The 15,858-nt window shown below is 46.2% G+C and overlaps 1 protein-coding gene across 1 annotated transcript; it reads left to right on the top strand.

Annotated features, from left to right (window-relative positions):
* Positions 1 to 358: 358 nt before the first annotated feature.
* On the top strand, positions 359 to 14,970 carry HNRNPUL2 (heterogeneous nuclear ribonucleoprotein U like 2). The gene is made up of 14 exons (XM_030810983.1): positions 359 to 1,324; positions 3,521 to 3,656; positions 3,955 to 4,031; positions 4,220 to 4,359; positions 5,051 to 5,141; positions 5,241 to 5,353; positions 5,572 to 5,835; positions 6,010 to 6,132; positions 6,520 to 6,648; positions 7,420 to 7,588; positions 10,401 to 10,601; positions 11,656 to 11,729; positions 11,987 to 12,094; positions 12,216 to 14,970. The coding sequence occupies exons 1-14, from the start codon at positions 787 to 789 to the stop codon at positions 12,294 to 12,296; spliced, it is 2,244 nt and encodes a 747-aa protein (XP_030666843.1). The 5' UTR covers positions 359 to 786; the 3' UTR covers positions 12,297 to 14,970.
* Positions 14,971 to 15,858: the final 888 nt, after the last annotated feature.

The following is a 15,858-nucleotide window of genomic DNA, read 5'->3' as shown; positions in this document are numbered from 1 at the left end:
AAGAAAAAGGGCGGGGCCAAGAGTCTGTTGCTGGGTAGAAGTTGAGGCGTTGAGAAAAAAGGAGGGCCCAGGATTACAGTAGTTCTTCGTTCTGGGGAGCCCTTTTGCTTCCCAGCCAGAAAAACAATTGCTAGTAGGCTTACATGTTGCAACGCATTCTCTTCTGATTTTGTCGTTACTGCTGCAAGCACAGACAGTAGGGAAAAGAGGCTAGCAACCCCTAAGACGCCACAGCAATTGGAAGTCAGACGGAAATAAGGGTGGTGGGAAGGGCATGGCATCGGGGCACTCCGGGCGGCTGCGCATAACCCCCCAGCTGGAAGTACAGAAAGACCGGCGCGCACACGTTTCCGTGCTACGAGGCACTTGAGCCGCAGCCAGCCTTGCCCGTCTTGGACTCCGCTGCGGCTGCGCGGTAAAAGCACCGGCGGCGATTGGCCCGGGGGCGCCAGGGGGCGGGAGGAAGCGAGAGGAACTCCGTCGTCCTCCGCGCGCGCCTGCCCGCGGCTAGGGAACCGAGGGCCTGGAGGGGAAACACCTCCCCGCTGCGTTGTTTTGGGCTCCGTGAGCCGAACGGGGGAGGGGAGACGAAGGAGAAGCAAACACTGCGCAGCGGGAGCGTGCGCGGCCTTCACTCCTGCGTGCGTGCGCTCGCTCGCGCGGGCTCAGTGCTGGCGCGTGAGGCGGAGGCGGGCGGCGGCGGCGGCGGCGGCGCCTGCGCGGTCGGACTCGGTCGACGGTTCGCAGGGGAGGAGGCGGCGGGAGGCGGAGGAGGCGGCGGCGGCGATGGAGGTGAAGCGGCTGAAAGTGACCGAGCTGCGGTCGGAGCTGCAGCGGCGGGGCCTGGACTCGCGCGGCCTCAAGGTGGATCTGGCGCAGCGGCTGCAGGAGGCGCTAGACGCCGAGATGCTCGAGGACGAGGCCGGCGGCGGCGGGGCCGGGCCCGGCGGGGCCTGCAAGGCGGAGCCTCGGCCTGTGGCCGCGTCGGGCGGCGGCCCGGGCGGGGACGAGGAGGAGGACGAAGAGGAGGAGGAGGAGGACGAGGAGGCGCTGCTTGAGGACGAGGACGAGGAGCCACCCCCTGCTCAGGCCTTGGGTCAGGCCGCGCAGCCGCCGCCGGAGCCCCCGGAGGCGGCAGCCATGGAGGCCGCGGCCGAGCCAGATGCTTCCGAGAAGCCGGCAGAGGCCACGGCCAGGTCAGGCGGGGTAAATGGTGGCGAAGAGGAGGGCCCCGGCAAGGGGGAGGAAGACGAACCCGAGGAGCGGAGCGGGGACGAGACGCCGGGATCCGAGGTGCCGGGTGACAAGGCCGCCGAGGAACAGGGTGAGGAACTGGCAGCCGAGCCCGGCTCCAACCTGCCGACTGCGCCCCTGATCTAGCACCGCGCCCTGCACCGCAGGGTCCCAGTCCTTGTTCTCGCTTGCCTCAAAGTGCCATTTGATGGAACTCCTTTCATTCTCTACCCACCTTTCTGAGGGGTTAGGCCGCCTCTCGTGGCCCTACTCTTTGCAGGAGGAAGGTTCCTGCCTAACTTGGTTCCTTGGTGATAGTGGATGGCAGTGAGTGATTCTGCATGCGAACTGCTTTTGAGCTACCTGTGGAACAGTCTCCCACGGTGCTTGTTATATTTTTCTTAGCTGAGAACGTGCTAAGCAATTGGGGATTACACGGAGAACTGGGCCCACAGTTAGAGGGTCAGGCCTTTGGGCTACCTGTCAACTTTTTCACCGTAAAAATGTTAAGCAAAAATCGAAGTCCGTCAAAGTCCGCTCCATTAAAAGCATGTTAACAGAGCTTGAGCAACAGAGAATCTGAAAATCCAACCTTGTTCCTCTTTGAGCTGTAGGGGAGAGCCTCTAGTGTAACAGTGTCGAGTTTAATAGTTAACCAGTGAAGAGAAAATCTTAATTTGTTGCATTTAGAGTTAGTTAACGTTACTTGGCTAGGGTTTTTATCTTGCTTGGATTATGATTAAATTTTGATTGTCCCACTGAGTCCGTGGATGGGCATGTTTGTAGATTTGCTGAACACCTGGTGCTAGCCTTTTACGTTTCAGGTCCCTCGGTTCCTGAATGGTAATGATTGAGGTGCTGGTGGGTCCGTTGAGTAACCTTGTGGAAGAGGTGTGTTGTAGAATCGCCCCAGGGAGTTAGTGACCTTTCTCTCCTTTCTTTTGAAGTGATTGGATGGTTAGAACTGATCTGTAACAGTATGTGTCAGAGTAGGGAGGATAAGTCTTACTATGAAGTGGGTGGCCTTAGTTCTTTTGTTAGTAATTTTTTTAGGCCACTACGGAGAGTCATAGTATAATCGGAACCCATTGTACAACAATCACATGCAACTTGCAGATTGTTTGTCCTGTGTCCTGGAGCAGAAATCCTATTACATAACCTTTGACTTATGTATATCCCAAAGAGCAGATAAAAAAATTATTGAAGGATAGGCTGGGGGTGGTGGCTCACGCCTGTAATCCCGGCACTTTGGGAGGCCAGGCAGGTGGATCACCTGAGGTCAGGAATTCGAGACCAGCCTGGCCAACATGGTGAAACCCCTGTCTCTAGTAAAAATACAAAAAATTAGCCGGGCGTGATGGTGGGTGCCGGTAATCCCAGCTTCTTGGGAGGCTGAGGCGGGAGAATGGCTTGAACCTGGGAGGCGGAGGTTGCAGTGAGCCGAGATCGCACCCCCACACTCCAGCCTGGGCGACAGAACGAGACTCCGTCTCAAAAAAATATATATTGAAGGATAAAAGACTGCTTTAAAGAAATTATTATTAAAAGCCTTCCTAGTGTTGCAAAATACAAAAGCCTAGGGAAAAACTCCAGGTTTTTTCCTGTTGTAGAGAAGTTGCTAAATATACAACACCTTTCTGCCCCAAATTATGTGCAGTCTAGATGCGGTATTATTTATGGATCTCTTGTGACTTAGTGGTTTGCTCTTGCAACTTTCAGTAGAAGTCCCTGATAAAAATACAGCTGTGTATAATGCACTTGAGTCCATTTGTCACATGAGTAAATCCATGGATGGCTGTGCATTTCAATTCAGGAAAGGGAAATAAAAAAAATTGAGGCTTCTCTGTATCATGAAGTTGTGGAAAAGTGTTACAAAATATGTATTAACTGCCTACCTTAAATCTAGATCTGACAAGAGTCAAAATTAAGTTAACCTTTGAAGTTTTTTTAGAGACCTAGAGGATATTTTTTATGTCATATTGATGGGGAAATCTGCAAGTTTGACCTGATTTAAGTGGATAAATTTAGAATGCAAAAATTGTCCAATTTTTATCTACTGCTTGACTGTAATTAGCCCATAATGTCCCTTTTTTAAAAAATAAAATAAAATCACAGCCAATGACAGAAAGCTGATCTTTAGAAATAAAATGTTATGTGAATGTAGTGGGAATAACCTGGCTGTTTTGATCAGACAGATTCTCACATTCCCTGTTAGTGTCTATTAGTTCTGAGCTTATTCTACACTCCAGTATGAAAACTGCTGATTTTCTTTCCCTCGTTTTTGTAGGAGATGACCAAGATAGTGAAAAGTCAAAACCAGCAGGCTCAGATGGTGAGCGGCGGGGGGTAAAGAGACAGCGGGATGAGAAGGATGAACATGGCCGAGCTTACTATGAATTCCGAGAGGAGGCTTACCACAGCCGGTGAGGGAAACAGTCCCTTTCCTTGAAGGGAGTGTCTGCTCTGATTTTGGTATTCCTGGTTTTGACTGGAGAGACTGGAAGGAGGGTGGATTCAAAATGGAATAGGTTTTTATAGGCATGAGTTTTAGATTGCATCTACCATGGAAACTCCTATTGCCCTTTCTCATTTATTGAAAAAAGCTGTCTGCTGGGATTTGATATTCACTGATAGTTTAAAATGGACATAATGTCATACACACACCCCTCAAAGAAGAGGGCTTTGTTTACATTGTGTTTCTTTTCTATCTTACATATATAGCTCAAAGTCTCCACTGCCTCCTGAAGAAGAGGCAAAAGATGAGGAGGAGGATCAAACTCTTGTGAACCTGGACACGTGTATGTATAAGGCAGACAGATTGTGGTTTTTAACTAATCTGCTAAAAGTGATTTTGGAGATTAAAACTTCATAGCCTATAAATTCTATGAGACTTTGTATCCACTACAACAACTGGCTATACTTATGCTCTGTTGGTGGCTTACAAGTATTGGACATTGGAGTAAACTGATTGCTTCTTTCTTTACAGATACCTCGGATCTGCATTTTCAAGTGAGCAAAGACCGCTATGGAGGGCAGCCACTTTTCTCAGAGAAGTTCCCCACCCTTTGGTCTGGAGCAAGGAGTACTTACGGAGTGACAAAGGGAAAAGTTTGCTTTGAGGCAAAGGTATCTCATTAAGACCATTCATTCATTCATTTATTCCTGGATGCTTACAGTTCTTAGGGGGGGAAAAACAATTATTATCTTTTTTTTTTTTTTTTTTTTTTTGAGACGGAGTTTTGCTCTTGTTACCCAGGCTGGAGTCCAATGGCACCATCTCGGGTCACCACAGCCTCTGCCTCCTGGGTTGAAGCGATTCTCCTGCCTCAGCCTCCCGAGGAGCTGGGATTACAGGCATGCGCCACCACACCTGGCTAATTTTGTATTCTTAGTAGAGATGGGGTTTCTCCGTGTTAGTCAGGCTGGTCTTGAACTCCTGACCTCAGGTGATCCGCCCGTCTTGGCCTCCCAAAGTGCTGGGATTACAGGCATGAGCTACCGCACCTGGCCAGGGAAAAAAATATTTTTTTAAAAAGACAGTTCATTTATTCATTAAACTACTACCTATGTATACTGGACTTCTGTCCAGTCAGGCTTTTATTAGTGCAGGTAGGTAAAAGCACTGTGCTTTAACAAGAACCTTAGTTTGAGTAACCAAGAAATTGATCCCTGTGGCTTTAAGTTCAGTGACTGTTATTCTGATGTTGAGTTGAGATAATTGTCATTTTCAGTTTGTATAAAAATCTTGTCTTTCTAACTCAGAGTTTACTACTCAGTTGGTCACAATACCTAATAGTTCGCTTTCTGACTTGGCCAGGTAACCCAGAATCTCCCAATGAAAGAAGGCTGCACAGAGGTCTCTCTCCTTCGAGTTGGGTGGTCTGTTGATTTTTCCCGTCCACAGCTTGGTAAAGTTATTTCTTTAAGTTCCTCATTAGTGTTTACTACCATATTGCTTACACTATGGGAAGTCTGGATGTAGGTAACTAATTTGTTGACTGTTCTAGGTGAAGATGAATTCTCATACGGTTTCGATGGACGAGGACTCAAGGCAGAAAATGGACAATTTGAGGAATTTGGCCAGACTTTTGGGGAGAATGATGTTATTGGCTGCTTTGCTGTAAGTGCTCCTGAAAGTTGTGGGTCATAACAAGGAGTGGATAGAGGGCACTGGGAATTCACTTGTGCTTCCCATCAACTGCTGGCTTTTATGCATGTGATGTATGGCTCGCTTAGTTACATTGTGCAGCAGTCTGTGTGAAACAAGAATAAATTGTAAAGTTTAATCAACCCGAAGACTTGTCAGCCAATAAGTGCTCTTGTCCCTTGTCATTGTAGAATTTTGAGACTGAAGAAGTAGAACTTTCCTTCTCCAAGAATGGAGAAGACCTAGGTGTGGCATTCTGGATCAACAAGGAATCCCTGGCAGACCGGGCCCTTCTACCCCATGTCCTCTGCAAAAATTGTGTTGTAGAATTAAACTTTGGTCAGAAGGAGGAGCCCTTCTTCCCACCACCAGAAGAGTTTGTGTTCATTCATGCTGTGCCTGTTGAGGAGCGTGTACGCACTGCAGTCCCTCCCAAGACCATAGAGGAATGTGAGGTATGCCAAACAGTATACAAACACTGAGGTTGTATGCTTTGCAGAGGTGGGTGCGTATGCTCTCCAAGGTCTCAGAGCGTTATCAAACGGGAATGGGAGGATGTTCTTAAATTGGATTTGATAAACATGACCCTCATTTATTTTTCATTATATTTCTGGTTCTGTTTTTTGCAGGTAATTCTGATGGTGGGACTACCCGGATCTGGAAAGACCCAGTGGGCACTGAAATATGCAAAAGAAAACCCTGAGAAAAGATACAATGTCCTGGGAGCTGAGACTGTGCTCAATCAAATGAGGGTAAGTTGCTGTTGGGCATTTGTCAGATACAGTATTTGGAGACTCTTAGAACCTATCTTTAATGAAGAGTTAGTCTCAAGTGTCTGAGAACAAGGGTCCCATAAATAGAGAAATGAGATTTTTCTCTATGTGTTTTAGGTGGATTGATTTTTTTTTTCTTTGCTGTGTTGTCAAATTTCTGAAAGCAGACAAGATCTGAAATACATCCAGGTTAAGACTAGATAGAAATGACTACTGCAGGAAATGGACAACATTCACAGCACTGAAGAATAGGAATAGAGTGATACAGATTCAGTATTTGAAGAGGTGACATTTACCAATAACTCTTGGGCTCTAACTTGCAACATAACTTGTGTTTTTTTTTTCACTTCTTCTCAAACTAATCAGATGAAGGGGCTCGAGGAGCCAGAGATGGACCCCAAAAGCCGAGACCTTTTAGTTCAGCAAGCCTCCCAGTGCCTTAGTAAACTGGTCCAGATTGCTTCCCGGACAAAGAGGAACTTTATTCTTGATCAGGTATTAATCTGATAAAATTGTCTAGAGTCAAGGTGGGGTGTGTATATAAAGAGAGACTGAATTAAGGAACAGAGTCAGCTTACCTAATTATGACCATCTGGTTGTGTGTTATGGTTGCAATGTTTTTTGAACTCAGAGGTACCCCTAATTAGTGTTTTTACCTGAAAATATATGGACCCAGGCTATAAAACATGTAATAAAGACAATGGAAAGAGTTGGAACTCATATGAATTCCTGGCTCCACCACATTCTGGTTTGTGATCTTGGATAAGTCCCTTATCCTCTCTGAACCTCAGTTTCCCTGATGAGCAAAACAGGATAATACCTGTCACGTAGTTTGAAAAGTTAAAGAAGATCATGTTTATTGACCCTTCATCTCGTGTCTAAGTTATCAAAGATACTGAGTCTTTTTCTTTTTGGAGACTGAGTCTCACTCTGTCGCCCAGGCTGGAGTGCAGTGGCGCGATCTCAGCTCACTGCAACCACCATCTCCTGGGTTCAAGCGATTCTTCCGTCTCAGCCTCCCAAGTAGCTGGAATTACAACACCCACCATCATGCCGAGTTAATTTTTGTATTTTAGTAGAGATGGGGTTTCACCATGTTGGCCAGGCTGGTCTTGAACTCCTGACCTGAGATGATCTGCCCACCTCAGCCTCCCAGAGTGCTAGGATTACAAGCGTGAGCCACCATGCCTGGCCGATACTGATTCTTTTGGTTAAATCTGAGTGATAATTTTCTTCCTAAACATCAGTTATTCCTCCTGTTCTTAGTGTAACGTGTACAATTCTGGCCAACGGCGGAAGCTATTGCTGTTCAAGACCTTCTCTCGGAAAGTGGTGGTGGTTGTCCCTAATGAGGAAGATTGGAAGAAGAGGCTGGAGTTGAGGAAGGAAGTAGAGGGAGATGATGTGCCTGAATCTATAATGCTGGAGATGAAAGGTGGGTGTCTTAGTCCATTTTCTGCTGCTATAAAGAATACCATAGACTTTGTAATTTATAAATAATAGAGGTTTATTTCCCTCGTGGTTCTGGAGGCTGGGAAGTCCAAGAGCATAGCACTAGCATCTGGTGAGGTCCTTCTTGCTGCATCATTCCATGGCAAGAGAGCACATGTGAGAGAACTTGCTTTTATAACAAAGCCACTTTCACAATAATGGCATTAATCTATTCATGAGGATGGAATCCTCATGACCAAATCACATTAAAAGTCCCACCTTCTCAACACTGCTCATTGGGGATTAAGTTTCCAACACTTGTGCTTTGGTGGGACATAACTCAAACCATAGCAGTGGGCTAAAATTGTACAAGTTAAAGGGATCTTATCCCTGGTCAGTGCACACCTTATTGAGGCCTATTAGCACCTGGAGTGACACTCTACATCTAAAATATAAATCTGAAGAGAAACTTCATGGTTGTAAGCACTTGCAGATAAATGAATGAACAGAGAGAAGCAATAATTTTGACTTACTGTTTTCTTGGCTTGTTTTGGTTTGGTTTTGAGACAGTCTCTCACCCTGTTGCCCAGCTTGGAGTGCAGTGGTGTGATCTCACACTCACTGCAACGTCCACCTCCTCGGTTCAAGCGATCCTCTTGCTTCAGCCTCCCAAGTAGCTGAGATTACAAGCATGTGCCACCATGCGTAGCTAATTTTTGTATTTGTCTGGTCTTGGAACTCCTGACTTCAGGTGATTTGCCCACCTTGGTCTTCCAAAGTGCTGAGATTACAGGCGTATGCTGCTGTGCCCAGCCGCCTTGGCTCGTTTTGAAAAAGATACAGAAAGGGAAATAGTGAGCCAGGCGCGGTGGCTGATGCCTGTAATCCCAGCACTTTGGGAGGCTGAGGCGGGTGGATCACAAGGTCGGGAGCTCACGACCAGCCTGGCCTAGATGGTGAAACCCTGTCTCTACTAAAAATACAAAAAAAATTAGTCAGGAATGGTGGTGGGTGCTTGTAATCAGCTACTCGGGAGGCTGAGGCAGAGAATTACTTGAACCTAGGTGGCAGAGGTTGCAGTGAGCTGGGATTGTGCCACTGCACTCCAGCCTGGACAACAGAGCGAGACTCGGTCTCAAAAAAAAAAAAAAAAAAAAAAGGAAATAGTGACTGTAGGGTAATTTAAACTCAAGGGAGAGGCTTCCGTCAATCAGTTATTTGTTAAGTAAATATTTCTGGTACATCTACTGTTTGTCTACATTTCTTATTCTGCCTTTTTTTTTTTTTTTTTTTTCTTTTTTTTTTTTTTTTTTTGACAGAGTCTCGCTCTTGTCGCCCAGGCTGGAGTACAGTGGCGCGATCTCGGCTCACTGCAACCTCCGCCTCCTGGGTTCAGGCGATTCTCCTGCCTCAGCCTCTTGAGTAGCTGGGATTACAGGTGCCCGCCCAGCTAATTTTTGTACTTTTAGTAGAGACAGGGTTTCGCCACGTTGGTCAGGCTGGTCTCGAACTCCTGACCTCAGGTGATCTGCCCACCTCGGCCTCCCAAAGTACTGGGATTACAGGTGTGTGCCACCGTGCCTGGCCACAGGGAGAGATTATTATGGTTCAGATTAAAATATGGCAGTTGGAGTGAATGATCTCACTGGTATAACTTGATTTCTGGTATCACGTTATGTTTGTGTTTTGTTTGTTAATTTGGCTGAAGTCTGTAATGCAATACATAAGACAGTAATGTCTACACAAGAAATATGAATAATTATTAATATTTTGTTCCTCCTACTATTCCCTTAAAACGTGATTTTTTTTCCTCTTGCTGCCTTTAGTTCCTGACATCCCACCAACTCTATCAACTGCTTGCTCTTCAAATTCTGTTAATCCCCAGGCATGGGAACTGGTTTGCACATCTATGAGCCAGATCCTCAGAGTTTACTCAGAATGAACTATGCCAGTCCGTAACTCATACTTAGGCACTCAGAGAAATGTAGCTCAGTTTTATAAAATTGAGGGCCAACTGGATTCATCTAAGAATCATGAGAGCCCCATTGAACTGAATTTCCACTGGGACTCAGCTTCTGAAGTTGACGTCCAGAGACTGGCAGATGTGCTGGCTATCATAGACAGGTGGTAAATGAGAGCCCTGTACTCTTGTCTTCTCTTCTCCTTGTATAGATAAGCAGATGCCTTTAGGCTTGGGTCAGTTTCTCATTGAGTCTCTCTTCTGTCAGCAAGGCCAGAGTGCAGTGGCACTCAGCCTCCCGAGTAGCTGGGATTACAGGCACCTGCCACCACGCCTGGCTAATTTTTGTTTTTTTAGTAGAGACAGGGTTTCACCATGTTGGCCAGGCTGGTCTCGAACTCCTGACCTCAAGCAGTCCGCCTGCCTTGGCCTCCCAAAATGCTGGGATTGCAGGCATGAGCCACCATGCCCAGCCATCACTGAGTCTCCTTAAAATGTTATTTCTTAGCATCTTATCTGACCAACACCAGAACTTTCTCAGTTACTTTTAGCCTCTGATTACCTGCTTCTGTCCTGATGAGAAACTTTAACCCAGTTCACTCCTAATTTATTATAGATCCTTAAGAACTTGTAAATCTACATAGCCCTTTGCCTGGGTCTGTTACAATTTAGGGAAAACTTAGAGTAGAAAAAGTTAATGTCATTATTTAGATGCGAGTGGGTATGAACCTAGCACATTTTTGTGCAGTAATAGGTGAGGCGTAGAAAGTCATATGCTTCTTGTAGAGTTTTCATAATGAGTTCTTACCCATCTATGCACTTTTCAGGCCCACAAGCTTCTCTCTTACTCTTATAGCCAACTTCTCTTTGCCTGAAAAATGCGACTATATGGATGAGGTGACATATGGGGAGCTGGAGAAGGAGGAAGCTCAGCCCATTGTCACTAAATACAAGGAGGAGGCAAGGAAGCTTCTGCCCCCCTCCGAGAAGCGGACAAATCGCCGAAACAACCGAAACAAGCGTAACCGGCAGAACCGAAGCCGGGGCCAAGGCTATGGTGAGTCCTGGGGACCTGCCAGCCCCCTGCTTCAGTCCATTCTTTGTGCTTAGTACAGCAAGATGTGCAAAGGAAGGCCAAGGAAACCAAGTCAGGTCATTAACAATACGGAAGTGCCTTCTTCATGGAGCTTATTTCTTCCTGTTCTTTATCCCTGCATTTTTCTTGTGCTTTTTCCATAATTCTTCAACAACAACAAAAACCCTCTTTTTAAAAAAAAGAGTTACTTTTCACAAAAGTATTTGTTTCTTTGAAAAGCAATGCTTGGGCTTTCTCATCCGTCTAGTTTTCATTTTAACATATGGGTTCCCAGTGTTCCCATACTGTTCCTGTCTATCTGAAGGATTTGTAGAGTGAAATCAAATTCTCATCTTCGGTTTTCTTGCTCCTCTGTCATTTCGATTAACAAGAAAGTGAATGCTGTATTCAGTGTTTTTTGTGGGGGGAAGAAGTTAATCAAGCAAGTTAGGCTATTAGTAGAATTAATGTTCCCCCTGAATGTCTAGTTTGTCAGTTAAAACCCCAGTGTGCATTCACTGCTCTTTAAAAATGTGTGTGTATGTGTGTGTGTAACTGTTAAGTCAGCAGAATTTTGGAGTGCCTGCTATGTGCTAGGTACTGTAAATGCTAACAGTTCCCGCCCTTGAGGAGCTGATTGCAGAGACTTTGTTTCTTTTGCATAAAATGATAGGTATGGGTTATATGATATCTGAAATCCCTTCCAGGGCTGAAAGTCTGATTCTATGAATGGCAGTTTTTCCTTATGTTTCTAACTCTGCCATGTATCCTTTTGCCATCTTAAATGTTTTGCAGGAATTGGGGAGCTTCAAAAACAAAGTGGCTTGGTTTTCTTGTGTCTCTGTTTCTCTGCCCTCCCCCCTCAGACTTTTTAAAAGCTCCTGGCTGGTGCTTTAATTAACATGTGTGAGCCTGGCCGAAGCAGGCCTTATATTCCCCCAGAATTGCCTTTGGCTCCAAGTTTTTGATTTCCACCCAGATGTGGAGCCAGGACCCCATGCCAGCTGTCTGAGCGCGCTCTCCATTTCTCTTCCAGTGGGCGGGCAGCGCCGAGGCTACGACAACCGGGCCTACGGGCAGCAGTACTGGGGGCAGCCTGGAAACAGAGGGGTGAGTGCAGCTCTCCTTCTGCTCCTCACTCTGGGCTGTGAGAGCCATTCCTATTGGCTTGGGGGAGCAGAGTGGTTTGCCTGTTTTCTTAGGGCTTAGGGTTTTGCCCATTTAATATGTTCTGGAAGATTTACTATGGGAAAATTAAACCAATTTATAATATCGAGCTAAGATGTGTCCCATTTAAAAGGGGGTCACAGTGGGTCATGCTGCCAAAAACCCATAAATCTTCACTCCTTTTTCTTTTCCTTTCTCAGGGTTACCGTAATTTCTATGATCGATACAGGGGAGACTATGATCGATTTTACGGGCGAGATTATGAGTACAACAGATACAGAGACTATTACAGACAATACAATCGGGATGTGAGTATCTTCTTGGGATAGATACAGGGTGAAGGGGGGCAGGAGCAGAAGGATGAATGTTGTGCCTCTTCATCCTCAGCCAGCTGTGGCTCCAAGTGATGGGGTTTCCCCTCTCTTCTAGTGGCAGAGTTACTACTACCACCACCCCCAGGACAGAGACCGATACTACAGGAATTACTACGGTTACCAAGGGTATCGGTGAAGCCCCTGCCATGGTCACCTGTCAGCCATGAAGCTGAATCTCTGGGGGTGCCAGGCACCCCCGCAAAACACAACCAAGGAAAACAGGGGCTGTCGGGGTGGGGCTGAGCTGCCGGGGAGGGGCGGTGCGGGGGGAGGGTGCTCAAGCAGGGGTGGGGGAGGGGGGAGGTGGAAACAAACAACAGAACTGTACATTTTTTTTAAAGTTTGTTGAAAAGAATATTGTCTTATTCTATAAAACATTTCAAACCTAGTTAGAGATTTGTAATCAAAAAACATTTGCGCAGAAAGCAGCACTTACGGCTGCCTGTTCTATACCCTGCAGTCAGACAGGAAAAGAACTGAAAATGGCACCCTTCTGACATTCTGAGGCAGCTGGACTGGCAGCCAAGTAAAGGAGAGTGATGAGGCGGTGTGGGGAGGGTGGGGAGGCAGCGCGAGGGTGCTCTCCATAGCAGGTAGGAGCCGGCAGGAGTGGGGACAGAGGGAGAGCTTGTGACTGGGGCAGTGAAAATAAACGATTGGCTCTTATCAATCACTTGCACCAACTAACCGTTTGTATTTTCTTTACCGACCTTTCCCTTTTGGGATATGTGGTCTGGTGGGCTGGGAGGCTTACAGTGTCCCAACTCTCTGTTTTCCTGTGCCTTTGTGCTGTTTGGCTGAGGCATGGAGACTGCCAGGATTCCCAGGCCAAGAAAGCCTGGGGACTGTCCTTGATTGCAGAGCAGAATAGCCTGCCCCCTCTATAGACCATTGATTAATTCCCATAAAATCTTGGGGAGAATGGGATTGCAGCCCTCAGCCTAAAGATGGTGATTTGTCAGTCTCTAGTCTCAGTCTTCCAAGGTTGAGAGAGGTGGGAGGTCTCTGAAATCATCCCTGTTAGAGTGTCTGTCCTCTTACAGTGCGAGAGAAGGAATGTTTCTCAGGGTTTCAGCTCACACGAAAACACAGCAGGATTCTTTTCACTGCAGCGGGATATGTATATAGGTGAATCCTGTGGTGTGGGCTCCCAGGCCCAGGTGCTGAGAATAGCAACTAGCAACTATTTTCTACAGTGTGGAGGGCTCGTGCCCTGCTGGTTTTTTTGATACACAGGTAGAGAATGAATAGAAGAGGAGGGTGGGGGTGGGGCGGTGGGAGGCAGCTCAGTGGGGCTGCTGAACCTTGGGAAGAGTGTGAGCGTGAACGTGTGTGAATGTGCGTGTGAAAGGGAGCACCCCTTCCCGACTTCTAGAAACAAAATTCCTTTTGGGGCGCTTTCCCTGTGTGTCCCCAGAGAGGCCTCTAGCCAAGAGACTTCAGTTGGGATAGTTTCATTTGTGACTTTACCAATACCCTCCCAGTTCTTGATAGACAGCTGTAGGTTGCTGGGTTCAAGAATATGGGTGGGATATGGAATGTTCTTTCAATGTCTAGCTTCAGTTTTCATTCATCCTCCTGCTCAGCACTGTCAGCCGAGAGCTTACTCAGCAGACACCACATACTGCAGCACGTCCTAGTGAGAAAATCTGGGTTGTGCCACTAGAAAATGCTTCACTTCCATTTCCTCACCTGGGCAGATTTGTGTGCTGATTTAAATTTAAATTTAATTTAAAAATTGCGTGCTGATTTGGTCTTCCTCTTCTCCTCCCACTGTTACTGCCCTGCAGCCCTTGTTCAGGTGTACAGACCCTTATTCTGGCCTCTAGTGTCCCTGTCTGTCATGACACACCCTTCCGCCCAAATACCTCTGACCCCAAGGCTGGAATGGGGCTGGAGGAGATAAGTTTGCTTACTCATAGTCATGTCCTTTCTCTTGGCACCTGCTTCCCTGCGGTGTCCTCAAATGGATTTGTGTGTGGCAGTGGAGTGACTGCATGAATTTTTCTGTAACACATTAACTTTGTATTATTATTAAGGGAGTTTGAGAAAGCTTTGCTTATAATGTCAAGGCAAGGAGGTAAAAACTGGAGCCCAAAGAAATTCCCTTAGGGCAAGATTATGTTATAATAGAAAATTGAATTTCCTGAGGCAGTGGCTGCCACCCCTTTTCAGATGTTTAGTCCTGCAAATAGCATCTTTCTTGTAGTCTGTGACATGGATGGGGATGCTAGGGCCCTCAGGGGCAAGGGGACTAAACTAAATCAAGTTGAGTTTTTTTCCAGCAGGGGTTAGGGGAGGTACTCGCTGTTGATATTTGACACTAGAAAGTAATCTTTTTTACAAAACTTTTTCTAGGTGGGCGGAAAGTGAAACTGCCACATCCTTGTTGGTTTAGTCCAAGAGATCATTTGCAACAACAGTAGATGTCTGGGTTTTGTTTGTCTTTTTATTATGAAAAACTATGTTAAGGGGGAAAATGTGGATTATGGTAACCAGAGGAATCCCTAGCCTTGTTTTCCTTAGAAGACTTGTTTAGTGTTTTATCAGACGTCTGTTATAGTTGTAGACAGGAAAGCTTGTGAGAAAAACACCACATGGAGCCTGTAAATGTTTTTGCACAACCTGTAAAGCATTCTTGGAAGTGGCCAGTAAAAAAGGGTTTTACCATTTAAAAAAAAAAAAATGTAACTGTGTCATTGTTTACATCTGTAACTTTTTCCTCCCCTGTTCTCATTACACCATTCTGGCGAAAATGTAGGCAAAGTAGCTTCCAGTTTTAGAATAAATAACCATTTGGATTGAATTCACCCTATCTCCTGTGGCTGCACTGACTGGGGCGGAGGGTGTCATTGGGTTATTTATTCATTTTTTAATGCCTCTTTCTCAGGTTGCATGGGCTCCAACCAAGGAGGACTCTCCTCTTTCATGGTGGCTGCCGTTCCCTCCCTATTCTACCATGCCTTCACTTGGGAGCCAGCCATGCAGTCAGTTGACATGGGTGGGTAGTTATTAGTCTATTTAGTGCTTGCTCAGGCCAAGAGTCGAGCCATTGAAGTATAAGAAAATAAATTATAACTCATGACCTCTGTATTTGTCCTATGCAAAAACCAGTTGGATGCTCGAAGTTAAATGTAAAGTTCCATGTGGAGCCAAATAAGTATATTCATGAATAATTACTGCTAGGGGGAATGCCCAGTCATTCAACAGAAGTTTGATGGGGGTTATTTTCCAGTGAATTTGGAGAATGAGACGGTAACTTAAATAATTTACAACAGCGCCATTGCTTTTTTTTTTTTTTTTTTTTTTTTTTGAGACAGAGCCTCGCTTTGTTACCCAGGCTGGAGTGCAGTGGCACGCTTTTGGCTCACTGCAGCCTCCTCCTCCTGGGTTCAAGCGATTTTTCTGCTTCAGCCTCCCGAGTAGCTGGGACTACACATGTGTGCCACCAGGCCCAGCTAAGTTTTTTTTTTTTTTTTCTAGTAGAGACAGGGTTTCACCATATTGGCCAGGCTAGTCTCGAACTCCTGACCTCGTGATCTGCTCGCCTCGGCCTCCCAAAGTGCTGGGATTACAGGTGTGAGCCACCGCTCCCAGCCACCATTGCATTATTAGCACTGAAATGAACCTAACGGCAGTTTCTAATAAATGGTCAGGGTCTTAAAGCTGAGATACCACAGGCTCATGACATCCAGTAT

Source organism: Nomascus leucogenys, chromosome 4, assembly GCF_006542625.1.
Source record: "Nomascus leucogenys isolate Asia chromosome 4, Asia_NLE_v1, whole genome shotgun sequence".
NCBI lineage: Eukaryota > Metazoa > Chordata > Mammalia > Primates > Hylobatidae > Nomascus > Nomascus leucogenys.
Note: the sequence above shows the minus strand (reverse complement) of the source record. Positions and strands in the feature narration are given on the sequence as shown.

Bases quoted from the DNA above. Each gene is read 5' to 3' on its own strand.
- HNRNPUL2 (XM_030810983.1), top strand. From the start codon at position 787: ATGGAGGTGAAGCGGCTGAAAGTGACCGAGCTGCGGTCGGAGCTGCAG. The intron at 3,657-3,954 runs GTGAGGGAAACA...TTACATATATAG, and splicing joins GAGGAGGCTTACCACAGCCG to CTCAAAGTCTCCACTGCCTC. The intron at 7,589-10,400 runs GTGGGTGTCTTA...TTACTCTTATAG, and splicing joins TATAATGCTGGAGATGAAAG to CCAACTTCTCTTTGCCTGAA.